The sequence below is a fragment of the Pseudophryne corroboree genome, chromosome 5 (genome assembly GCF_028390025.1).
Source record: "Pseudophryne corroboree isolate aPseCor3 chromosome 5, aPseCor3.hap2, whole genome shotgun sequence".
Classification (NCBI taxonomy): domain Eukaryota; kingdom Metazoa; phylum Chordata; class Amphibia; order Anura; family Myobatrachidae; genus Pseudophryne; species Pseudophryne corroboree.
Window position 1 is genome coordinate 633,361,294 of NC_086448.1, and position 26,371 is coordinate 633,387,664.

The 26,371-nt window shown below is 47.9% G+C and overlaps 1 protein-coding gene across 2 annotated transcripts in view; it reads right to left on the bottom strand.

The window, feature by feature from the left end:
- TMEM241 (transmembrane protein 241) overlaps positions 1–26,371 on the bottom strand; it is a 381,772-nt gene that overhangs the window by 211,002 nt on the left and 144,399 nt on the right. For both annotated transcript variants that reach the window (XM_063923592.1, XM_063923591.1), the window contains exons 5-7: positions 24,043–24,120; positions 21,411–21,436; positions 8,197–8,248 (exon numbers count right to left, since the gene is read on the bottom strand). In XM_063923592.1, coding sequence (XP_063779662.1) covers positions 8,197–8,248; positions 21,411–21,436; positions 24,043–24,120 — 156 coding nt within the window. The remainder of the gene's footprint in view (positions 1–8,196; positions 8,249–21,410; positions 21,437–24,042; positions 24,121–26,371) is intronic.

The following is a 26,371-nucleotide window of genomic DNA, read 5'->3' on the forward strand; positions in this document are numbered from 1 at the left end:
TATGCTGTGTGTATGGATACTATATGTGTATTGTGTGTGTGTGTGTGTGTGTGTGTGTGTGTGTGTGTGTGTGTGTGTGTGTGTGTGTGTGTGTGTAAATGCTATGTGTGTATATGCTGTATGTGTGCATGCTGTGTGTATTTATGCTCTCTTGGTGTATGCATGCATGTATGTATGCTCTGTTTGTGTATACATGTGTGCTGTGTGTGTATGTATGCATGCCCTGAGTGTGTTTCTGCAGTATGTATGTTGGATCTGTGTATTTATGTATATATGCTTTTGTAAGGATGCTATGCGTGTATGTATGTATGTATGTATGTATGTATGCTGTGATTATGTACAGAAGTGTGTATATGTGTATGTATTATTTATTTTTATATATATATATATATATATATATATATATGTATATCTCTATATCTCTCTGGGATGGTTGGCACTCCTTTCAAATAGAGTAACTTGCCCCGGTGCCTTCCTTATGCAAAGTATATGAAACTGTGGTCTTCTAGAGAGGGGTTAACAACGGCCCACTCCCAATGTGTAAAAATCAGGCGGCACTCAAAAGACTGTGAAAAAGAGTAGAATGTACTTGCAAATCAAATGTCAATCATAAAGGGCATAGCTTGCCGACGTTTCAGCACCACGCAGGGCGCTTTTTTCAAGGCTGTATGCGGTGAAGTAAATAAAACCAAACAGTGCATAAAACATACCATTATGTGTTTGTATATATATATATATATATTTATATATATATATATATATATATATATAAACATACATGCATGCATGTACGGAAACCCCCCCAAGAAAATCCTGCATTTGCCCCTGCTGCCACACCACAGATCGGATCTCTCTTCCGATCCGATCTGTGGTGCTTTGCTCCCGTCCGCACTGCAGCAGCGGCCGTACAGACAGGACAGCTGAGCGACGGCTCAGCTGTCCAATAACGTATGAGTGAAGTAGGCTGCCCCAATGGCTGAGCGGCAGGCTACTTCATTCATATATGATTGGAGAGCTGAGCAGTCGCTCAGCTGTCTGTGCGGTTGGCGGGGACGGGAGCGCAGGTCGATCGTTGGATGGTATGTGACCCCCCCCCCCGTCCTCCTCCTCCTCCTCTCTTGAATAGGGGCCCCACTGTCTTAAGTACCCCGGGCCCCCCATGGACTTAATCCGGCTCTGTATGTATGGAGGGGGAAGACTATGAGCTGGGAGGGGAGAGGATTATATGCAGGGAGAGAAGACTATGTACTGGGAGGGCCGGGGAGAGGACTATATGCAGGGAGGGGGGAGACTATGTACTGGAAGGGGAGAGGACTATATGCCGGGAGGGGGGAGATAATGTACTGGGAGGGGAGAAGACTATATGCGGGGGGGAAACTCTGTGCTGGGAGGGGAGGGGAGAGGACTATATGCAGGGATGGGGGAGACTCTGTGCTGGGAGGGGAGAGGACTATATGCAGGGAGCGGGGAGACTCTTGTGCTGGGAGGGGAGAAGACTATACGCTGGGAGGGGGGAGACCATGGCTATGTGCAGGGAGGGGGGGGCAATGGCTATGTGCAGGGAGGGGGGAGATCATGGCTATGTGCAGGGAGGGGGGAGATCATGGCTATGTGCTGGGAGGAAGATGGGGGCTATGGCTATGTGCTGGGAGGGGAATGGAGATTATGGCTATGTGCTGGGAGCGGGATGGAGACTACGTTTATGTGCTGGGAGCGGAATGGGGACTACTTCTATGTGCTGGGAGCGGGATGGAGACTACGTCTATGTGCTGGGGACAGGAGGTTATCTACCCATTGGCCAGGATGGCACTCACCAGGTGCACTGGCTGAGGAGGGGACGCTGCCTGGTGGTGCCACCCTTGGCCAGGGAGTGGAAACACTTTGTAGTGGCAGTGCCTGGGCTGGTGGTTCACAGAGGAGCCAAGAGCTGCTGCTGGTGTTCGGCACCACAATGCACCACAGTGAAGAAACTCAAAATAAACTACTAGAATGCTATCCTTAATATATCACTACATCACCAATACTAGGTAGTGCGCAGAGATACATTTTCACTGCCATTAATATTGTATTATACCCCCTGACTGCAGGAAACATCACTGGGCAGCGCCCCTCCTTGGCTAGGCACTGCTGATTTCTCCACAGTGAGACAAGGATTACTGTGTGGGCATGAAGTGTAAGGGGCACTATGGTGTGACATAATGTGTATAAGGGGTACTACTGTGTAATGTAATTTGAATTGGGAGTACTATTGGTCATGCCCCTTTCCCACAAGATCATGCACCTTTTTTGCCCACCTTCCCTATTTCAAATATGAGGGGTAGGGGGGGCGCAAGTTCCTTACTTTGCCAGGGGCGCCCGGTCCCCCAGATACACCTCTGGTGCCACTCTAGAATATTTATAGTTCATTAGTCCTGCAAATAGCAAACTGCACTTGCCTAGTCTCTAAGAGTCTGGCTTGCCATGCAATCACTTGCTTTTCATGCTGTGTATGCTTCTACACATTTGTAGTTCCTGTGTTCCGACTCCAGCTTGCTCCTGTTACCCTGCAATCCTAGTTACTAGACACTCCTTATCTGTACTTTGTGTTCCTGATATCGGATCCTGTGTACATGAGACCCTGCTACCAGTGTACAGGAAGATCCTGATCCGTTCCTGGATTTCCTGACTTACAATGCAATCTTCAGAAACATAGTGCTCCTGTGTTCCTGGACAGTACATATCAACAAATGTGTCATTCTCTAGTTCTCACTAGTAGCCTGAATGGTTGTTAGTCTCTCCCTGCATCAATATGGCTTGTGGTCATTCCGTCGACAAGACTTAGGTGCATTACGTCAACATGGTCACTAGGTCGACATGTACTAGGTTGCCATCACCTGTGGTGAGCTAGTTAATTGATAAGAAAAGTGTTTCACCACAGGTGATGGCAATCATACATTACCAGGAAAGTCCAGGAACAGAGCATTTTCTCCCTCATGGAGAGGGTCAGGTAGGCAAGTATGAATATAGCACATCTACGATCAGATTCTCTGACATGCGGGGGGACGCCCAGCACAGGGCTAGTCCGCCCTGCATGTCAGACCCTACCCCCCCAGCAAGGATGCAAAAGCATTGCACAGCGGCGATGCTTTTGCACCCGCTGAGTAGCTCGCTGCATCTCAATGGGCTCCCGGGGTGAGCACACACAGTGCGCCCGCGGTCTGCGATCACTGCCGCTGCAGTGATCCAGTCTGAATTAGGCCCTATATCCAGAGAGCAATGATATGAAGGGTAAAGTAGATCTTATGGTTTTAATGATGAGGATTTTAGAGCTCATCGCAATACAACACCCTGGTACTGGAATATACAGTGCATCCAGAAAGTGTTTACAGCACTTCACTTTTTCCACATTCTGTAATGTTACAGCCTTATTCCAAAATGGAATACATTTATTTTTGTCCTCAAAATTCTACACACAATACTCCATAATGAAATCAAATGTACATAAGTATTCACAACCTTTGCCATGAAGCTCAAAATTGAGCTCAGGTGCATCCTGTTTCCACTGATCATGCTTGAGATGTTCTTACAGCTCAATTGGAGTCCACCTGTGGTAAATTCAGTTGATTGAACATGATTTGGAAAGGCACACACCTGTCTATATAAGGCCCCACACTTGACAGTGCATGTCTGAGCACAAACCAAGCATAAAGTCAAAAGGAATTGTCTGTAGACCTCCGAGACAGGAGGTCTACAGACATATTTGCTGCTTTGGAGGTCCCAATGAGCACAGTGGCGTCCATCATCCGTAAATGGAAGAAGTTCGGAACCACCAGGACTCATCCTAGAGCTGGCCGGCCATCGAAACTGAGCGATCGGGGGAGTACAGCCCTAGTCAGGGAGGTGAGCAAAAACCTGATGGTCACTCTGCCAGAGCTACATCATTCCTCTGGAGAGAGGAGAACATTCCAGAAGGACAACCATCTCTGCAGCAATCCACCAATCAGGCCTGTATGGTAGAGTGGCCAGATGGAAGCCACTCCTTAGTAAAAAGCACATGGCAGCCCGCCTGGAGTTTGCCAAAAAGCAACTGAAGGACTCTCAGAACATGGGAAACAAAATTCTCTGGTCTGATGAGACAAAGATTGAACTCTTTGGTGTGAATGCCAGGTGTCATGTTTGGAGGAAACCAGGCACCGCTCATCACCAGGCCAATACCATCCCTACAGTGAAGCATGGTGATGGCAGCATCATGCTGTGGGAATGTTTGTCAGTGGCAGGCACTGGGAGACTAATCAGAATAGAGGGAAAGATGAATGCAGCAATGCACAGAGACATCCTGGATAAAAACCTGCTCCAGAGCGCTCTTGACCTCAGACGGTTCATCTTTCAGCAAGACAACGACCCTAAGCACACAGCCAAGATATCAAAGGAGTGGCTTCAGGACAACTCTGTGAATGTCCTTGAGTGGCCCAGCCAGAGCCCAGACTTGAATCCGATTGAACATCTCTGGAGAGATCTGAAAATGGCTGTGCACAGACGCTTCAAATCCAACCTGATGGAGTGGTGAGCTTGAGAGGTGCTGCAAAGGGGAATGGGTGAAACTGCCCAAAGATAGGTGTGCCAAGCTTGTGGCATCATATTCAAAAAGACTAGAGGCTGTAATTGCTGCCAAAGGTTCATCAACAAAGTATTGAGAAAAGGCTGTAAATACTTATGTACATGTGAGTTCTTACTTTTTTTATTTTTAATAAATAAGCAAAAATCTAAGAAAAAAAACAAAACTTTTTTCACGTTGTCATTATAGGGTATTGTATGTAGAATTTTGAGGGGGAAAAATGAATTTATTCCATTTTGGAGTAAGGCTGTAACATAACAAAATGTGGAAAAAGTGAAGCGCTGTGAATACTTTCCGGATGCACTGTATAGCACAGATATTCCTTTAGTATGATTTAGATAAATAATTACAGAGATAAATATATGGATACGTAGAGTCACTATGTTGATAAGTATACAGCTAGAGGAACACAAACCACTGCTTTAAGAGTTCATGGGGTATATGCAATTACCGGCAAATTGCAGCAATTTTTCGCCCGTTTTTTAATTCGACACAATTCGACCATCGAATTCCGGCAAGTGGGTGCCGGAATTCAACATATTCAATAGAAAATGGATTCGACAGTCCCGCTGTCGAAAAACGGCCGATTTGACGGATTTTGATCCGATTTTTAAAAAAACGGGAAAAACGGTAAAAAACCCGAAAAAAAATTGCGTGGGGTCCCCCCTCCAAAGCGTAACCAGCCTCAGGCTCTTCGAGCCGGTCCTGGTTCTAAAAATCCGTGGAAAAAAATTACAGGGGATCCCCCGTATTTTTAAAACCAGCCCCGGGCTCTGCGCCTGGTGCTGGTGCAAAAAATACGGGGGACAAAAAGGAGTAGGGGTCCCCCGTATTTTTTACACCAGCATCGGGCTCCACTAGCTGGATAGATAATGCCACAGCCGGGGGTCACTTTTATACAGTGCCCTGCGGCCGTGGCATTAAATATCCAACTAGTCACCCCTGGCCGGGGTACCCTGGGGGAGTGGGGACCCCTTCAATCAATGGGTCCCCCCCCAGCCACCCAAGGGCCAGGGGTGAAGCCCGAGGCTGTCCCCCCCATCCAAGGGCTGCGGATGGGGGGCTGATAGCCTTGAGAAAATTGAAAGAATATTGTTTTTTCCAGTAGTACTACAAGTCCCAGCAAGCCTCCCCCGCAAGCTGGTACTTGGAGAACCACAAGTACCAGCATGCGGGAGAAAAACGGGCCCGCTGGTACCTGTAGTTCTACTGGAAAAAAAATACCCAAATAAAAACAGGACACGCACACCGTGAGAGTAAAAGTTTATTTCACACATGTCGACACACACATACTTACCTATGTTCACACGCCGACCTCTGTCCACTTGTCCAAGTAGAATCCACGTGTACCTGTGAATAAAATTATACTCACCTCAATCCAGTGTCCAGATTATAATCCACGTACTTGGCAAAAAAAAAAAAAACGAACACCCGGACCAAACGGACTGAAAGGGGTCCCATGTTTACACATAGGACCCCTTTCCCCGAATGCAGAGACCCCTCCGTGACTGCTGTCACAGAAAGGTCTCTTTAGCCAATCAGCGAGCGCAACGTCCTGGCACTCTGCTGATTGGCTATGCGCGTCTGAGCTGTCAGACAGCGCATCGCAATGCCTCTCCATTATATTCAATGGTGGGAACTTTGCGGTCAGCGGTGAGGTCACCCGCGGTCAGCGGCTGACCGCGGGTAACCCCACCGCTGACCGCAAAGTTCTCACCATTGAAACTAATGGAGGGAGCTGTGCGATGCGCTGTCTGACAGCAGACGCGCATACAGCCAATCAGGAGAGTGCCACGAAGTAGTGCTTCCTGATTGGCTGAAGGGACCTTTCTGTGACAGCAGTCACGTGGGGTCCCGGCATTCGTGGAAAGGGGTCCCATGTGTAAACATGGGACCTCTTTCAGTCCGTTTGGTCCGGGTGTTCGTTTTTTTTTTTTTTTGCCAAGTACGTGGATTATAATCTGGACACTGGATTGAGGTGAGTATAATTTTATTCACAGGTACACGTGGATTCTACTTGGACAAGTGGACAGAGGTCGGCGTGTGAACATAGGTAAGTATGTGTGTGTCGACATGTGTGAAATAAACTTTTACTCTCACGGTGTGCGTGTCCTGTTTTTATTTGGGTATTTTTTTTCCAGTAGAACTACAGGTACCAGCGGGCCCGTTTTTCTCCCGCATGCTGGTACTTGTGGTTCTCCAAGTACCAGCTTGCGGGGGAGGCTTGCTGGGACTTGTAGTACTACTGGAAAAAACAATATTCTTTCAATTTTCTCAAGGCTATCAGCCCCCCATCCGCAGCCCTTGGATGGGGGGGGACAGCCTCGGGCTTCACCCCTGGCCCTTGGGTGGCTGGAGGGGGGGGGACCCCTTGATTGAAGGGGTGACTAGTTGGATATTTAATGCCACGGCCGCAGGGCGCTGTATAAAAGTGACCCCCGGCTGTGGCATTATCTGTCCAGCTAGTGGAGCCCGATGCTGGTGTAAAAAATACGGGGGACCCCTTCTCTTTTTGTCCCCCGTATTTTTTGCACCAGGCGCAGAGCCTGGTGCTGGTTTTAAAAATACGGGGGATCCCCTGTCATTTTTTTCCACGGATTTTTAGAACCAGGACCGGCTCGAAGAGCCCGAGGCTGGTTTTGCTTTGGAGGGGGGACCCCACGCAATTTTTTGCGGGTTTTTTACCGTTTATTCCAGTTTTTTAAAAATCGGATCAAAATCCGTCAAATCGGCCGTTTTTCGACAGCGGGACTGTCGAATCCGTTTTTTATTGAATATGTTGAATTCCGGCACCCACTTGCCGGAATTCGACGGTCGAATTGTGTCGAATTAAAAAACGGGCGAAAAATTGCCGCGATTCGCCGGTAATTGCATATACCCCTTAAAGTCCTAATTATTTACACAATTTCTGTTGCAGAGCCAGGAAAGCAATGGCATTTGCTGTAGGCTGCAGAGCAACTGTGTGCTGCCACATAAGCACAATTGTTCTGCACATCTAATGCACCTACTTCACATTACAACTCCGACTCTGCACGCATGCTATGTGGACCATGCAAAGTGTGATTTTGAAGCATGTGCAGAAGAAAAGTAAAATCGCTCCACTGCGTCCGATATCAGAAGTGCACTAGACTCAGAATCAGGCCCAGGGAGTTCTGATGCCATCACTTGACAGTGTTCTATAGGGTAACTTCTGTAGTTCAAAGCTATAACATACCTCCTACTATGTCGTGTAGATAAGCCCGAGGGCTTGTGCCTCTATATGATCAAAAAACTCCATGGTGAATTAAAATATCATTATACGCTACAATGGGGATAAGTTGTGAGACATAAATAGTTCCTGACTACCTGGAGATCCATAGTAGCTGCCTGTTATACAAACAATACACAATGTGCATTATCACTGCCGGAGAACAATACAAGTCACAGACATCAATAATATAACTGAGTAGCTGACAATTGAGCAACCAATCCTCTGTGAATATCCATAAAATATCCAGCAATTCACACTCCACACTTCAACACAACTAGGCATAAGGATCACATAACATGTCAAGAGCATAAAGTAAAAGATTTGGCAGGAATAATATAGATTCAAAACATACCTGAGAGTCATGTATTGGAAGGCATCCTGCAGAGACCAGCAACAGTATTACACTGTGCAGAAGAAAAGCCAAGTCAGCACTGTTACAGTACAAAGTAACCATGGTGTCATTAAAAAGGGGCATGCATATAACAATTCCTACTCTAATAATCTCTAAACTGGATCTCATAGTTAAGGGCCCCATACACCACAATGATATGTCTGAGGCTGAAGTCGGAGGCGATTTCCCTTGAACTGCCCAGCAGATTCCCGGGCAGCAGGATCGCATACGATACATCGTATGCGGTCCTTTTGCAGATGTATCGTATGCAATCCCAGCCATGCCTGCGGGGTTGGACATGATCGTTAGTGCAGCACATTCAATCTAGGGGATCCGACCCGATGCTCACGGGAACGCGCATCGGATCGGATTGGAACGGATCGGAAACACCTCCAAAATGCCCGATTTCATCCAATATATCGTTCCGGATGCCCGAAATTGGATGAAATCGGGCATTATCGTTCTAGTGTGAGCCCATAACACTACAGCAGGGGTAGGCAAAATGCAACAGTTTTGCTGTTAATGCATTTGCTGTTAATGCATGCTAAAACTGTGGCAAGGCATGCTGGGATGTGTAGTTCCACAGTAGCTGGAATGCTGGTGGTTGCCTACCCCTGCACTACAGCATCATACAATTTGTTCTCCGTAGTGCAGGAAGCTTGTCCTTACAGACTAACTAAATGTACTAAATAAATTGATTGAATATGAAAAATGGGGATTTTTGTTTACTTACCGTAAAATCTCTTTCTCTGAGTCCATCTGGGGGACGCTGCGCCGTTACTTGTGGGTTAGAGGTGTGTGGTAGTGGAGATTGGCACAGAACTATCAAAAGCTGACTCCTCCCCCCTCTAACCCCTCCCATCTCCTTCCTGCTCAGCCCTGATCAGTTAACGTTTAGCCAAGCCAAAGGAGATAGACCAGAATAAAAAATTAACCAATTAAACCAGACAAACTATGGGAGGGATCGCAGCGTCCCCCAGATGGACTCAGAGAAAGAGATTTTACGGTAAGTAAACAAAAATCCCCATTTCTCTGTCCTCCATCTGGGGGACGCTGCGCCGTTACTTGTGGGATTTCCCAAAGCAAGCTAATGAGAGGAGGGAGACGTTGACGGCATAGCCGTCTGTAAAATACGACGCCCAACAGAGGCAGTCTCCAAACTAAAAGTATGAAACCGGTAAAACTTTGTGAACGTATGGACTGACGACCAGGTCGCCGCCCTGCATAGTTGCTCAACAGATGCACCACCGCGAACAGCCCAAGACGCTCCAACTGCTCTAGTCGAATGAGCCTTAATTGAGTCAGGAACCGAAACGCTTGAGGACACGTAAGCCTGTCTGATGGCCGAAGTTATCCAACGGGCCACAGTGTTCTTAGAGGCAGGCCAACCTCGTTTGGGAGCATCAATCAATACCAGCAAGGAATCCGTACGACGGAAAGCCTCCGTGCGAGACAAATAAATACGTAAGGCCCGAACAACATCCAAGAGAGCCAAATGGGAATCCTCCCCCTGAGAAGATGACGGATTAAAAGCTGGAAGAACGATGTCCTGATTTAAATGGAATGCTGAAACAACCTTTGGAAGAAATGAAGGCTTTGTCCTCAGCACCACCCGATTTTCATGAAACACTAACAAGGGTGGCCTGCAAGAAAGAGCCGCCAACTCAGACACTCGTCTAGCTGAGGCAATTGCCAACAGAAAAACAACTTTTTGTGTTAGATAACGTAGTTCCACAGATTCTAGAGGTTCAAATGGAGACTTTTGAAGAGCCTTAAGTACCAAGTTTAAATCCCAGGGAGGAATCGGAGGAACAAAAGGTGGTTGAATTCGAAGTACTCCCTGCAGGAATGTTTGAACCTCTGGAATGATTGCTAATTTCTTTTGAAAAAGGACCGACAAGGCCGAAACCTGACCCTTCAGGGAAGAAAGTTTTAAACCCTTGTCAAGACCCTCCTGGAGAAAGGAGAGCAGGCGAGGAAGTCTAAACAAATGCGGAGTCAAGTTCCTTTTCTCGCACCAAGCAATGTAAATACGCCATACTCTATGGTAAATGCCAGAAGTCACCGGCTTTCTAGCCCGAATCATTGTCTGAACAACCGCACGAGAAAGGCCCTTTGCCTTCAGAATGTTGGATTCAAGAACCAAGCCGTCAAAGCCAGCCGATTTAAATCTGGGTGGCGACAAGGTCCCTGAAGCAGAAGATCTGGTCGCAGAGGGAGGCGAAAGGGGTCTCCGACGACCATGCTGTTTAGAAGAGTGTACCACTGTCGGCGTGGCCAATCCGGAGCCACCAGAATTATTGCAAGGCCTTCTCGCCGAATGCGTTGGAGTAGACGTGGGAGCAGTGGAATTGGTGGGAACACGTAACCCAGCTGAAATTGCCACGGAGCTGTTAGTGCATCGATCAGAAATGCTTGAGGATCCTGAGTTCTTGATCCGTAAACCGGAAGTTTTTTGTTGAGCCGTGACGCCATCAGGTCTAATTCTGGCACTCCCCAGCGATCCACTAGAGAAAGAAACACTTCCTGGTGAAGTTCCCACTCTCCCGGATGAATCGTGTGACGACTCAAAAAGTCTGCTTCCCAGTTTTCGACTCCCGGAATGTGAATGGCTGAAATCACGGGAATCCAACGCTCCGCCCACGTGAGAATCTGAGCAACCTCTCTCATTGCGGACCAGCTGCGAGTTCCTCCCTGTTTGTTGATGTAAGCCACTGCCGTGGCATTGTCGGATTGCACCCGAACTGGATGGCCCTGCACCATGGTCTGAATCCGAATGAGAGCATACCGGATCGCTCTCAATTCCAGAATGTTGATTTGTAGTTTTGACTCTTGATTGCTCCAGCGCCCCTGTAAATGATGAGTCTGGAACACTGCTCCCCAACCGCTGAGGCTTGCGTCCGTGGTTACCATCATCCAAGACCAGACCGTGAACGGCGCACCCTTCCTCAGATTGTGACTGTGAAGCCACCAGTAGAGCGACTGACGAGTTCTTATCGACAAGCGTATCAACTGCAGTTCGAGGCGCGAATCCGTCCGAGTCCAACAGTGGAGAATCTGAGCTTGAAGAGGTCGGGCGTGGAATCTGGCGTATGGAACTGCCTCGAATGAGGCTACCATCTTGCCCAGTACCTGCATGCATCTGAGGACTGATACTGCCGGCAATTTTAACAAGGTTCTGATTCTGGCTTGTAAGTCCTGAATCTTGTCTGTAGGAAGAAACACCTTCTGGCTGTTGGTGTCGAATAGAAGACCCAGAAAAACCATTTTCTGTGACGGGAGTAGAGATGACTTTGGAAAATTGATTATCCACCCGAAAGACTGTAGAGTCTCTATCGTTAGACGCAGGTTCTGAGTGAGAATCTCCGGTGACGGGGCCTTGATCAACAGGTCGTCCAAGTATGGAGTGATGTTGACCCCTTTGCAACGGAGAACTGCGACGACATGACCCAGGACCTTCGTAAACACCCGGGGAGCCGTAGAAAGACCAAAGGGAAGGGCCCGAAACTGAAAATGCCACGGACCTACTGCAAATCTCAGAAGTGATTGATGTCCTGTCCAAATTGGAACATGTAGGTATGCGTCCTTTATATCTATTGAAGCCAAATATTCCCCTGGCTCCATGGCTGCGATAATGGAGCGAATGGATTCCATCCTGAATTTCTGGGATGAAAGGTACGGATTGAGGGCTTTTAGATTTAGAATGGGTCGAAACGAACCGTCCGGCTTGTCTACGAGAAAAAGACCCGAGTAAAAGCCCCGACCTCTCTGAGGAGCTGGGACCGGAAGGATTACTCCATTTTGTAATAGTTTTGCTGTTGCCTGAAGGAGAGCCTGACGTCTGGAGGGGTCGTCTGGGAGAGGCGTCACAATTAGTCGGGCTGGGACTGCTTCTTCGAAATCCAACATATATCCTCTGGAAATGACCCCTATTACCCACCGATCCGGTTTCGATAGGAGCCACACTTCCCTGAAGTGAAGTAAACGAGCCCCAACCTGTATTGATCCCTCCAGAGGGCCCGAAGCGTCATGCCTCAGGCTTGTCGGCAGGCTTACTGGACGGTCTGCGAGTAGCCTGAGCTCCTCTACCTCTGAATGATCCACTTCGTGGAAATCTGGAGAAGGGTCGAAAGGACTGGAAATTACCTCTGCCCTGCGTACGAAAGGACCGAAATCTTGTAGGCTTTGGTTTGTTTGGAGCAGACGGAAGGAAAGGGCTCTTTCCCCCCGTAGTATCTGAAATAATTTTCTTTAACTCTGATCCAAAAAGAAATTCGCCTTCAAAAGGGACTGCCGTCAAGGTCTGCTTTGAGTCCGAATCAGCATTCCAAACCCTAAGCCAAAGAGATCGTCTTGCGGATACTGTTAAGGCAGAAACACGGGACTGTAGCGCCACCGAATCCAATAATGCTTCACCCACGTAAGTAAGGGCCTCAGAAATCTGTTCTGCTAATTGAATGGCCTCCGACGGATCGTCTGACTGCATCCCAGATACAACCTGTGCAAGCCACTCATCAACGGCTTTAAGCACCCAGGCACTCGCCAGAACTGGACGGAGAGAAACACCTGATAAGGAAAACATAGATTTTAGTAATGCTTCTATCTTCCTATCGGTAGAGTCTTTTAAAGTCGCAGACTGTACTGACGGAATAACCGTAGCTTTTGCTAAATGCGAAATAGGGGCGTCTACCTTTGGGGCGGTTTCCCAAATTGTTGTATCCTCTTCTGTAAAAGGATATAGAAACTTTAACTTTTTAGGCGCCTGGAAACGGGAATCCGGTTTTAGCCAGGGTTCTTTTAAAATATCCGCAAAGTGCGAGTAAGAAGGGAACGCAGTAACCTGTCTCTTCTGTCGTTTAAAGAAAGAGGAAGAAGTCTCGGCTACTGCCTCATCCTGAATATTAAGGGTCTGACGAATGGCTTCTATTAGTAGCCTAACACCTGAATTAGTAGATAAATCCTCATCTTCCCAAGCCGAATTTTCGTCCCCTTCAGGATCTACCTCCCCTTCTTCCAATGGAGATGTCAGAGTATCCAACTCCTCTCCTGGAAATGCAATAGCGGGTAACGGCTGCGTTCGCTTAGAAGCCGCCGAACTACTGGCCGAACTTACAAATTTATTTACAGACTGAGTCAAATCAGTGAGACATTTTCCCATATTCTGGGCCCACAGCGGTTCCACCTGAGTCTGGGCCAAAGCTGCTTCCGACCTTGACTGACGCAAATCTGAAATTGCGTCCACCATGGCCTTGACCCAAGGGGGCATTGACTGATCTGTGGATCTGCCCTGCTGATCTGCCGCTGGTGCACCAGAGCATGATGTACAGAGGGTCCCTGCGTCAGCACTCCCCTTAGCCAGCTTTGTGCCACATTGTGAACATGAGAAATAAACCACTGAGGTTGTTTTTCCCTTAGTAGGTTTCTCTGGCTTGCTGGTCATCTTTACTCTGGTGAACTATGTCCCCCAAGTTGTGTTAAAAAATATCTGAGATTCAACCCACTAGACTTGCTCTTTGTTAATATGCTGCTCTAGCCACCAGACTAGAGGAGACACTGTGATCCCCCTCCCCCCCTTTTATACTTGCGGTTTTTATCCCCCTGTGTATGTAATCCTCCTCCGTAGCACAGCGTCCCCTGTGTGCAGGCAGAGAAGATGGCGCCGTGACCAGCCGTGCGCGCGCGCGGGCAGAGCTGAGCGGGAAGACGGCTCTGCCCGCCTGACGTCATTCTCATCTCGTCAAAAACCGGAAGTTCGGCTCCCGTGCGCCGCTACACAGAGCGGTTGTCACGGCAGCCAAGTAACGGTCCAGGGAGTGAATAACACCCTCCCGGACCTAACACAGTCCTCCACCTCACATTTCACCCCAGATCAGCCTCCGTGCTGTCTGTGGGTGATCGCGCGCTCGGGGGGGGGGGGGGGGGGGGGGGGAGGGAGGGGAGGAGGAGTTTGGTAGTCCCAATAAATTCACCATTAATAATAGGAAATAGGGACATTAATAATAGGAAATAGGGACAGCCCAATACTGTCAATGACAGATTGTGGCTGTCCAGTACCTGATGCTGCTGTCTTCTCTCTTTCTCTCTCTGAAGGCCCCAGTGACCGAAGGTATAGTGGCCTCCCTGCAGCAGTCTGGAATGGGATACTAACCCCTTCCACTGTTATACCTGTCACCTGTAAACAGGGACTAGGTATTTGTGAAAGAAGAAATAATAAAAAAAAAAAAAATTCCTAAAGAGAAATCAAAACTGTGTCTGTACTCCACAGGCACAAAACTAAAACTGATCAGGGCTGAGCAGGAAGGAGATGGGAGGGGTTAGAGGGGGGAGGAGTCAGCTTTTGATAGTTCTGTGCCAATCTCCACTACCACACACCTCTAACCCACAAGTAACGGCGCAGCGTCCCCCAGATGGAGGACAGAGAAAGCATATTTTAACATGTACCTTATGAAGATATAATTTTAGATATTTTGCATGACATGCAAACATGATCGCTTTCATACTGAAACTCGTTCCTTATTAGCCATTTAGGCTCTTTCACAGCCCCTATAATGACCTTCATAGACATTACCAACAGGAAGTCTTTTCTGCTTTGAAACCTTTATCTGAAATATTTGTAGTAATTCTTATCTGAGAATTCTGTATAAACAAAAATGTGAATGCTATTTGTAGAGGTTGTATATCAGTATGTAGACATCATTTAACATTTAATAGTCCTTTAAATTGATACATTTATTCCAGTAAAAATTCACAAATGTAATAGACATTGATGCTATGCCTAGCAAACCCTACAGAGATCAGTGCCCATCCTCTACAAGATCTTTCCTTCTATAAGTAGGATTAATGGCTATGTTTCAAGGAACACATGCTTCTTGTAGCTGGAGTTTAATTTGCTGCTAGAAAAACAATAAGGTTTCACGCATTGATCTATGAGAAAGACGGTCTGAGAATAGTCGTCTGCAAGACCCTACATGCAGGCTGAGACACATGAATGTCTCAGGGTATATAACCTGCTGTCATGCATTTGCAAAACATTTTACTCGAATGTATTTTATTTAAACCTCTTTTAAGCCACTTTCTTCTAAGAACCATTACCGTTCTGGTTCTCCTCCATTTCACTCACTGCCGTCGTCGTCGTCCCCCTTCCCCAGGGCAATCCACCTGCCCTATTTCCCCTTCCTTCTCACCCCACTCCTCTTTCCCCCTTTTACAGATGAAAAACCCAGAGTTTCCAGTCTCTTAGATTTCTATGCAGTTATTTTGCATAAACTGTCTTAATCATTGTTTTGGTTGCTATTTTGAATTTGTAACGTACTCTTCATGTTTAATATTGTTTTCTTCTCATGCATATCTGTTTTATAACCTTTGAAATAAATTTCTAAACTGCTTTTAAAGGGCTCCTTTAGTGAACTTTACAAAAGCCATCTAATAAAAAATAATAAGAATTTACTCACCGGTAATTCTATTTCTCGTAGTCCGTAGTGGATGCTGGGAACTCCGTAAGGACCATGGGGAATAGACGGGCTCCGCAGGAGACTGGGCACTCTAAAAGAAAGATTAGGTACTATCTGGTGTGCACTGGCTCCTCCCTCTATGCCCCTCCTCCAGACCTCAGTTAGGGAAACTGTGCCCGGAAGAGCTGACATTACTAGGAAAGGATTTGGAATCCAGGGTAAGACTCATACCAGCCACACCAATCACACTGTACAACTTGTGATAACCATACCCAGTTAACAGTATGAACAACAACTGAGCCTCAGCAACAGATGGCTCATAACAATAACCCTTTAGTTAAGCAATAACTATATACATGTATTGCAAAGAGTCCGCACTTGGGACGGGCGCCCAGCATCCACTACGGACTACGAGAAATAGAATTACCGGTGAGTAAATTCTTATTTTCTCTGACGTCCTAGTGGATGCTGGGAACTCCGTAAGGACCATGGGGATTATACCAAAGCTCCCAAACGGGCGGGAGAGTGCGGATGACTCTGCAGCACCGAATGAGCAAACTCAAGGTCCTCCTCAGCCAGGGTATCAAACTTGTAGAATTTTGCAAACGTGTTTGATCCCGACCAGGTAGCAGCTCGGCAAAGTTGTAAAGCCTAGACCCCTCGGGCAGCCGCCCAAGAAGAGCCACCTTCCTCGTGGAATGGGCTTTTACTGATTTAGGATGCGGCAGTCCAGCCGCAGAATGTGCAAGTTGAATCGTGCTACAGATCCAGCGAGCAATAGTCTGCTTAGAAGCAGGAGCACCCAGCTTGTTGGGTGCATGCAGGATAAACAGCGAGTCAGTTTTTCTGACTCTAGCCGTCCTGGAAACATAGATTTTCAGGGCCTGGACTACGTCCAGTAACTTGGAAGCCTCCAAGTCCCGAGTAGCCGCAGGCACCACAATAGGTTGGTTCAAATGAAACGCTGATACCACCTTAGGGAGAAATTGGGGACGAGTCCTCAATTCTGCCCTGTCCATATGGAAGATCAGATAGGGGCTTTTACATGACAAAGCCGCCAATTCTGACACACGCCTAGCCGAAGCCAAGGCCAAAAGCATGACCACTTTCCATGTGAGATACTTCAATTCCACGGTCTGAAGTGGCTCAAACCAATGTGATTTTAGGAAATCCAACACAACGTTGAGATCCCAAGGTGCCACTGGAGGCACAAAAGGGGGCTGAATATGCAGCACTCCCTTAACAAATGTCTGAACTTCAGGCAGTGAAGCCAGTTCTTTTTGAAAGAAAATAGACAGGGCCGAAATCTGGACTTTTATGGATCCCAATTTTAGGCCCATAGTCACTCCTGACTGTAGGAAGTGCAGAAATCGACCCAGCTGAAATTCCTCTGCTGGGGCCTTCATAGCCTCACACCAAGCAACATATTTTCGCCATATGCGGTGATAATGATTTGCTGTCACATCCTTCCTAGCTTTTATCAGCGTAGGAATGACTTCAACCGGAATGCCCTTTTCCATCAGGATCCGGCGTTCAACCGCCATGCCGTCAAATGCAGCCGCAGTAAGTCTTGGAACAGACAGGGCCCCTGCTGAAGCAGGTCCTGTCGAAGCGGCAGAGGCCAAGGGTCCTCTGAGATCATTTCTTGTAGTTCCGGGTACAAAGTTCTTCTTGGCCAATCCGGAACGATGAATATAGTTCTTACTCCTCTCTTTCTTATTATCCTCAGTACCTTTGGTATGAGAGGAAGAGGAGGGAACACATAAACCGATTGGTACACCCACAGTGTCACTAGAGCGTCCACAGCTATCGCCTGAGGGTCCCTTGACCTGGCGCAATATCTTTTTAGCTTTTTGTTGAGGCGGGACGCCATCATGTCCACCTGTGGCCTTTCCCAACGATTTACAATCAGCTGGAAGACTTCTGGATGAAGTCCCCACTCTCCCGGGTGGAGGTCGTGCCTGCTGAGGAAGTCTGCTTCCCAGGTGTCCACTCCCGGAATGAACACTGCTGACAGTGCTATCACGTGATTCTCCGCCCATCAGAGAATCCTTGTGGCTTCTGCCATTGCCATCCTGCTTCTTGTGCCGCCCTGTCGGTTTACATGGGCGACCGCCGTGATGTTGTCTGACTGAATCAGCACCGGCTGGTTTTGAAGCAGGGGTTTTGCTTGGCTTAGGGCATTGTAAATGGCCCTTAGTTCCAGAATATTTATGTGTAGGGAAGTCTCCTGACTCGACCATTGTCCTTGGAAGTTTCTTCCCTGAGTGACTGCCCCCCAACCTCGGAGGCTTGCATCCGTGGTCACCAGGACAAAGTCCTGAATGCCGAATCTGCGGCCCTCGAGAAGATGAGCACTCTGCAGCCACCACAGCAGAGACACCCTGGCCCTCGGGGACAGGGTGATCAACCGATGCATCTGAAGATGCGATCCGGACCACTTGTCTAACAGATCCCACTGAAAGATCCTTGCATGGAACCTGCCGAAGGGAATTGCTTCGTAAGAAGCTACCATCTTTCCCAGGACTCGCGTGCAGTGATGCACCGACACCTGTTTTGGTTTCAGGAGGTCTCTGACCAGAGATGACAACTCCTTGGCCTTCTCCTCCGGGAGAAACACCTTCTTCTGTTCTGTGTCCACAATCATACCCAAGAACAGCAGACGCGTCGTAGGAACCAGCTGCGACTTTGGGATATTCAGAATCCAGCCGTGCTGTTGTAGCACTTCCTGAGATAGTGCTACTCCGACCAACAACTGCTCCATGGACCTCGCCTTTATAAGGAGATCGTCCAAGTACGGGATAATTATAACTCCCTTCTTTCGAAGGAGTATCATCATTTCGGCCATTACCTTGGTAAATACCCTCGGTGCCGTGGACAGACCAAACGGCAACGTCTGGAATTGGTAATGGCAGTCCTGTACCACAAATCGGAGGTACTCCTGGTGAGGTGGGTAAATGGGGACATGTAGGTAAGCATCCTTGATGTCCAGTGATACCATATAATCCCCCCTCTTCCAGGCTTGCAATAACCGCCCTGAGCGATTCCATTTTGAACTTGAACTTCCTTATATAAGTGTTCAAGGATTTCAAATTTAGAATGGGTCTCACCAAACCGTCTGGTTTCGGTACCACAAACATTGTGGAATAGTAACCCCGTACCTGTTGAAGGAGGGGAACTTTGATTATCACCTGCTGGAGATACAGCTTGTGAATTGCCGCCAGTACTACCTCCCTTTCCTTGGGAGTAGCTGGCAAGGCTGATTTGAGGTAACGGCGAGGGGGAGACGTCTCGATCTCCAGCTTGTATCCCTGAGATACCACTTGTAGAACCCAGAGATCCACCTGTGAGCGAACCCACTGGTCGCTGAAGTTCCGGAGACGGGCCCCCACAGCACCTGGCTCGACCTGTGGAGCCCCAGCGTCATGCGGTGGACTTAGTGGAAGCAGGGGAGGATTTTTGTTCCTGGGAACTGGCTGCCTGGTGCAGCTTTTTCCCTCTACCCCTGCCTCTGGGCAGAAAGGACGCGCCTCTGACCCGCTTGCCTTTCTGAGGCCGAAAGGACTGTACTTGATAATACGGTGCTTTCTTAGGCTGTGAGGGAACCGGAGATAAAAAAGTCGACTTCCCAGCTGTTGCTGTGGATACGAGGTCTGAGAGACCGTCCCCAAACAATTTCTCACCCTTATAAGGCAAAACCTCCATGTGCCTTTTAGAATCAGCATCACCTGTCCACTGCCGAGTCCAAAATACTCTCCTGGCAGAAATGGACATTGCATTAATTCTAGATGCCAGCCGGCATCCTTTATATGCTCTACTGTCAGCAAAATAGTGTCCCTATCCAGGGTATCAATATTATCCGACAGGGAATCTGACCACGCAGCAGCAGCACTGCACATCCATGCTGATGCAATCGCTGGTCGCAATATAATGCCCGTGTGTGTATATATAGCTTTTAGGGTAGCCTCCTGCATTCTATCAGCAGGATCCTTTAGGGTGGCCGTATCCGGAGACGGTAGTGCCACCTGTTTTGATAAACGTGTAAGCGCTTTATCTACCCTAGGGGACGTTTCCCAACGTGACCTATCCTCTGGCGGGAAAGGGTACGCTGCCAATAACCGTTTAGAAATTATCAATTTCTTATCGGGGGAAGTCCAGGCTTCCTCACACACACACCTCATTTAATTCCTCAGATGCAGGAAAAACTACTGGTAGTTTTTTCTCACCGAACATAATACCCTTTTTTGTGGTACCTGGGGTACTATCAGAAATGTGTAATACATTTTTCATTGCCTCAATCATGTAACGGGTGGACCTATTGGAGGGTACACTAGTCTCATCGTCGTCGACACTGGAGTCGGTATCCGTGTCGACATCTGTATCTGCCATCTGAGGTAGCGGGCGTTTTAAAGCCCCTGATGACATTTGAGACGCTGGAACAGTCACAAGCTGAGAAGCCGGCTGTCCTATGTCGTCAAACCTTTTATGTAAGGAGCTGACACTGTCACGTAATTCCTTCCATAAGTCCATCCACACAGGTGTCGACCCCTCAGGGGGTGACAACACATTTACAGGCATTTGCTCTGCCATACACATAATTTTCCTCATCATACATGTCGACACAGCGGTACCGACACACAACACACACACAGGGAATGCTCTGACAGAGGACAGGACCCCACAAAGCCCTTTGGGGAGACAGAGGGAGAGTATGCCAGCACACACCAGAGCGCTATATACCACAGGGATATCACCTATAAAGAGTGTTTTCCCTTATAGCTGCATATATATATTATACTGCGCCTAAATTTGTGCCCCCCCCCTCTCTTTTTTACCCTTTCTGTAGTGCAGGACTGCAGGGGAGAGCCAGGGAGTGATCCTTCCAGTGGAGCTGTGAGGGAAAATGGCGCCAGTGTGCTGAGGGAGATGGCTCCGCCCCTTTTTCGGCGGGCTTTCTCCCGCTTTTTGTGTTATTCTGGCAGGGGTAATTTACACCTATATAGCCTCTGGGGCTATATATGGTGTCAGTTTTGCCAGCCAAGGTGTTAATATTGCTGCTCAGGGCGCCCCCCCCCCCAGCGCCCTGCACCCATCAGTGACCGAAGTGTGTGGTGTGCATGAGGAGCAATGGCGCACAGCTGCAGTGCTGTGCGCAACCTTGGAGAAGACAGAAGTCTTCAGCCGCCGATTTTCCGGACCTTCTTGCTTCTGGCTCTGTAAGGGGGACGGCGGCGCGGCTCCGGGAACGGACGACGAGGTCGGGTCCTGTGTGCGATCCCTCTGGAGCTAATGGTGTCCAGTAGCCTAAGAAGCCCAAGCTACCACCACTTAGGTAGGTTCGCTTCTTCTCCCCTTAATCCCTCGCTGCAGTGAGTCTGTTGCCAGCAGATCTCACTGTAAAATAAAAAACCTAAACTATACTTTCTTTCTAGGAGCTCAGGAGAGCCCCTAGTGTGCATCCAGCTCGGCCGGGCACAGAAATCTAACTGAGGTCTGGAGGAGGGGCATAGAGGGAGGAGCCAGTGCACACCAGATAGTACCTAATCTTTCTTTTAGAGTGCCCAGTCTCCTGCGGAGCCCGTCTATTCCCCATGGTCCTTACGGAGTTCCCAGCATCCACTAGGACGTCAGAGAAATTAAGATTAGATCTTTTTTGGAAAGGGCTTTAGATGACACATACAGTCACACTGCCTAACATTTAAAAGGATCAAGACAATTACTTACCTGCACGTTCTTGTTTGAGAACTTTGCTGAAAAAAAAATAAAACACTTTTTTATTAGATTTCACAGCCAACAGAATATGCTAGACGGAGAGCAAAATCATTCAGATGGTAAAGTTGCTGAAGGCTTTGGAATGGTTATTGCAGATCTGTGGTATGTATGCCACCCTACATAAGCAGAAGACCAACCTTGGTGCAAGGCATCTTTCCTCCAGGGTGAGAATTCCACTGGTCTGGCTTGGTCACAGCTGACGGCTGCCCATTGTGAACTGTGTTTACGATCACATGGGCTAGGGCTATACACTGTTCTGCACTAATCTAATATTATAACATTACTAAAAATGTTAATCAATTTTCAAAACCTGAAAGCCACTCCTTATTACCCTTTATAATGATTAGCATTGCGGCCTTGCTGCATCAGGGACGTGCGGTGAGATTAATGGCTCAGGAGGCACTAGCTAGCCAGATTTACACGCAATATATTAGCCAAAGGGTACATCTGGACATTATACACAGGTGCAGCAGTATAAACTCCTGGAAATTGGGTGCGCTTTGATCAGAGATGTGCGGAAAGGTGTGGTAGGTGAGGCACCTCCTTAGTGTAAACACAGGAAAGGAGCTTTGCCCAACAACAGTATGTAATAGTTATGTGAGGTCAGGGGTGTATCTAGGGGTCCGAGCGCCCCTGGCAAAGTAAAGGGCTGCCCCCCCCCCCCCCTCCCTACACACATTTGAAATAAGGTGTGAGTATTGGAAATGGGGCATGGTCTTGTGGGGGAAGGGCGTGGACACAATAGTACCCCAATTCAAATTATGCCGCACAATAGTGTCCCTCATTCACATTACACCGCACAGTAGTGTCTCATATTCACGTTACACCATCCCTACCCCTATCCCACCTTTCCCACAGCCTGACCCTAACCCGCCCCCCCCCCCCCCCCCCAGACTCTTCAGCTTAACCCTAACCCTCTCTTCCTAATCTCCCTCCCTGCAGCCTAAGCCTAACCCTCCCACGTGGCTTGCAAGTGGAGACTTTGGCATCAAATCGATTTTAATTTTGGCATTCTGCATCGCTATCTATGTTGGGATGCCAGCATCAGCATTCCGAGCAGTTTCGGGGAGGCTGGCATCAACTTTCCGACCGCCGGGATGCCAAACACTGGCATCTTGACTGCATCTCAAATGAAATGCTAATGAGATGCTGTGAGACGAGCCTCAAATGGACCCAGCCATTAACCAAACACCATTAGTTGGATGGTAGAAGTGCTTCCTGTTAGAAAAAACATCAGGGTGAGGTCACTACCAAGATAAAATGATCAATTATACAATTAACTGATATACATTTCCTTGAACCTGACCTTGAAATAGGTAAAATTTGTATTTTCTTTGTTACACTCAACAAGTTCAAGTTTTCGCTTACTTACTACTTACTTACATCTAACATGCATGAAAATCATGTAGTTTTCCAGGTACTGCACTCCCTTCTCCCAAACACTAACACTTTTTTATTATCTTCAACAACAAATAGATCTATAGCACTGTTCTATATAACAATTGCTGTGTACCTGGTGAGAGTCTGTGCGGCTCCCTTGCTGTTGGGAGCTCCCAGCAACAAGGACTGCTGGGAGCTGTAGTTTATTTTGAGTCTGATTACAAGTGCGGTGCTGCCGCTACAGCAGTAACAGACTCTGACCAGATACAGTCACTGTCTGACAGTACTACTTTTCTACCTTTTGGCTGCGGGTGGCACCGCCCCCTCCTTGCCTGGCGCCCCTGGCGAGTGCCATCCTGGCCAATGGGTAGATACGCCTCTGTGTGAGGCTCCCATCAAACTGGTACAAAAAGATACACCTCTTCAAATTCAACTTAATGCAAGTTGTTACTGGCATGCAGAATAAGAAATACATGACAAATAAATTAAGACTTGCACCACTTGAAGATACGTGTATTGAGACTTATAGGGGTATATTCAATTGACGTCAAAAGCTGCCGTCTGTCGAAAAGACGACAGTTTTCAACTTTTTTTTAGGTCGGAAGGGGTTCCAACCTATTCAATATATTCGACAAGTTGAGGAGTTCAACTTGTCGAAAAGCACGTGGATCGGCGGAATAGCTGCCGATCCACGTGCCTTTTCGACCATCTCAGTCCGACATAAAAAGATGTCGGACTGAGATGTGGACCCAGAGGAGGAGAGGGGGGAGAGCCGCAGGGAGACAGCCGCGGGCAGCCAGGGGAGATCAGCGCTACAGCACAGCGCTGCAGCAGGATGTCTCACAGCCGCGCCGCTCACGGCGGCGTCCACCTGGCCCAGCAAGAGAGGTCACGCTTGCTGGAGCCGGGTGGACACTGCCGTGAGGTCGGGCGGCTGTGTGACATCCTTCTGCAGCGCTACTGTAGCACTGATCTCCTCCGTCTGCCGGCGGCTGTCCCCTGCTGGTCTCCCCGTGCCCCACCCTTTCCTCCTCTGGGTCCCTCATCTCAATTTGACTTGAAAAAGTCGAATTGAGATGAGATTTGAATAGGGGTTTGTCGGATCCGATCCGACGCCAATTGAATATACCCCATTGTATACTTAAGCCATGATGAAGGACATTAATCAAAGAAATTCATTAAACAATAAAAAAGAAAATCCCACCTCTCTGAACAAAAGCCTCTGGATGACATACGTTACAACCTCGGATGCACTGTGTAGGGTGAGGAACACAGGAATAGGCTGCAGAGAAGGACATACAAGGATTAGAAAAAGAAAGAATACCGGTATCTCTAATTTTCTTAACACATTGCATTTGTTTCAGCAATTTCTCTTGACTTTCCTGCTTAAGTGTCAGCAATGAATAACATAACAACAGGGAACAAGACCTCACTTGTATGCCATAACAAAGGGAATTACATCGGATTTAGAATTTGGATGTGCATAAGGATTTAATAAAAACAAATAGTTAGCATTGAGGCTCCCAAGCAAATAGTAAAATGACTCTCTTCTACAACTTGATCACTACCTCTACTCTGGCCACATGGGACTCTGATATACAGTAGGTGGGGTTCTGGAGTCAGAAAATCTGACAAAAAAAATGGAACAAAAAACACACCACATTCTTTTCTCTCTCTCCTCTTCTGCCCACTGCCCTTTATTAATGGAGGTAGTTGTTTTTATCAATGTTCTTCCTTCATGCTTTTTTTCCTGAACATTAGGTTTCTTTTTATATTACATTTTGCTTATTTTATTACTACTTTGCTTGTCCTGATCTTCACCAAGCTACTGGCATTTATTCCTGCCAGGCACAAAGCATACTGTACATCTGCAAAACATTGTATTCTTTCTGTACATGTGCAAGCTTACGTCTACATATGTCTAATTTTTGCTCCAAAAGACGCATTAGGGATTATTTTCAGGGGAGGTCTTATTTTATCCATGTACAACAATCTACATTAATGCATGTACAAATGTACATTTTTGAACCATTCGGAGGTCCAACTTCTTCCCGTAAGATTCTTGCCCTGGGAGTCCTCCACTATTCCTTTCTTGTACTCGATGGAATAGCTCTTTCTTTCTCTAACGTCCTAGTGGATACTGGGAACTCCGTAAGGACCATGGGGAATAGCGGGCTCCGAAGGAGGCTGGGCACTCTAGAAAGATTTATGACTACCTGGTGTGCACTGGCTCCTCCCACTATGACCCTCCTCCAAGCCTCAGTTAGATCTTGTGCCCGGCCGAGGTTGGATGCACACTAGGGGCTCTCCTGAGCCCTTAGAAAGAAAGTATAGATTTAGGTTTTTTATTTTCAGTGAGACCTGCTGGCAACAGGCTCACTGCAGCGAGGGACTAAGGGGAGAAGAAGCGAACTCGCCTGCTTGCAGCCGGATTGGGCTTCTTAGGCTACTGGACACCATTAGCTCCAGAGGGATCGACCGCAGGCCCAGTCCTTGGTGTTCGGTCCCGGAGCCGCGCCGCCGTCCCCCTTACAGAGCCAGAAGCAAGAAGGGGTCCGGAAAAACGGCGGCAGAAGACATCAGTCTTCACCAAGGTAGCGCACAGCACTGCAGCTGTGCGCCATTGCTCCTCATGCACACCACACACTCCGGTCACTGATGGGTGCAGGGCGCTGGGGGGGGGCGCCCTGAGCAGCAATATAAACACCTTGGCTGGCAAAAATACATCACATATAACCCCCAGGGCTATATGGATGTATATTAACCCCTGCCAGATTCCATAAAAATGCGGGAGAAAAGTCAGCGAAAAAGGGGCGGAGCCTATCTCCTCAGCACACTGGCGCCATTTTTCCCTCACAGCTCCGTTGGAGGGAAGCTCCCTGGCTCTCCCCTGCAGTCTACACTACAGAACAGGGTTAAAACAGAGAGGGGGGGCACTAAATTTAGGCGCAGTATAAATTATATAAAAGCAGCTATAGGGGACATAACTCAGTTAGTCCCTGCATTATATAGCGCTCTGGTGTGTGCTGGCATACTCTCACTCTGTCCCCCCAAAGGGCTTTTGTGGGTCCTGTCCTCATTGGAGCATTCCTTGTGTGTGTGCGGTGTGTCGGTACGGCTGTGTCGACATGTTTGATGAGGAGACTTATGTGGAGGCGGAGCAGATGCCGATAAATGAGATGTCGCCCCTGTGGGCCGACACCAGAGTGGATGGATAGGTGGAAGGTATTAATCGACAGTGTCAACTCCTTACATAAAAGGCTGGATGACGTAACAGCTATGGGACAGCCGGCTTCTCAGCCCGCGCCTGCCCAGACGTCTCAAAGGCCATCAACGCTCCCTCAGATGGCAGACACAGATGTCGACACTGAGTCTGACTCCAGTGTCGACGAGGTTGAGACATATACACAATCCACTAGGAACATCCGTTACATGATCCCGGCAATATAAAATGTGTTACACATTTCTGACATTAACCCAAGTACCACTAAAAACAAAGGGTTTTATGTGTGGGGAGAAAAAGCAGGCAGTGT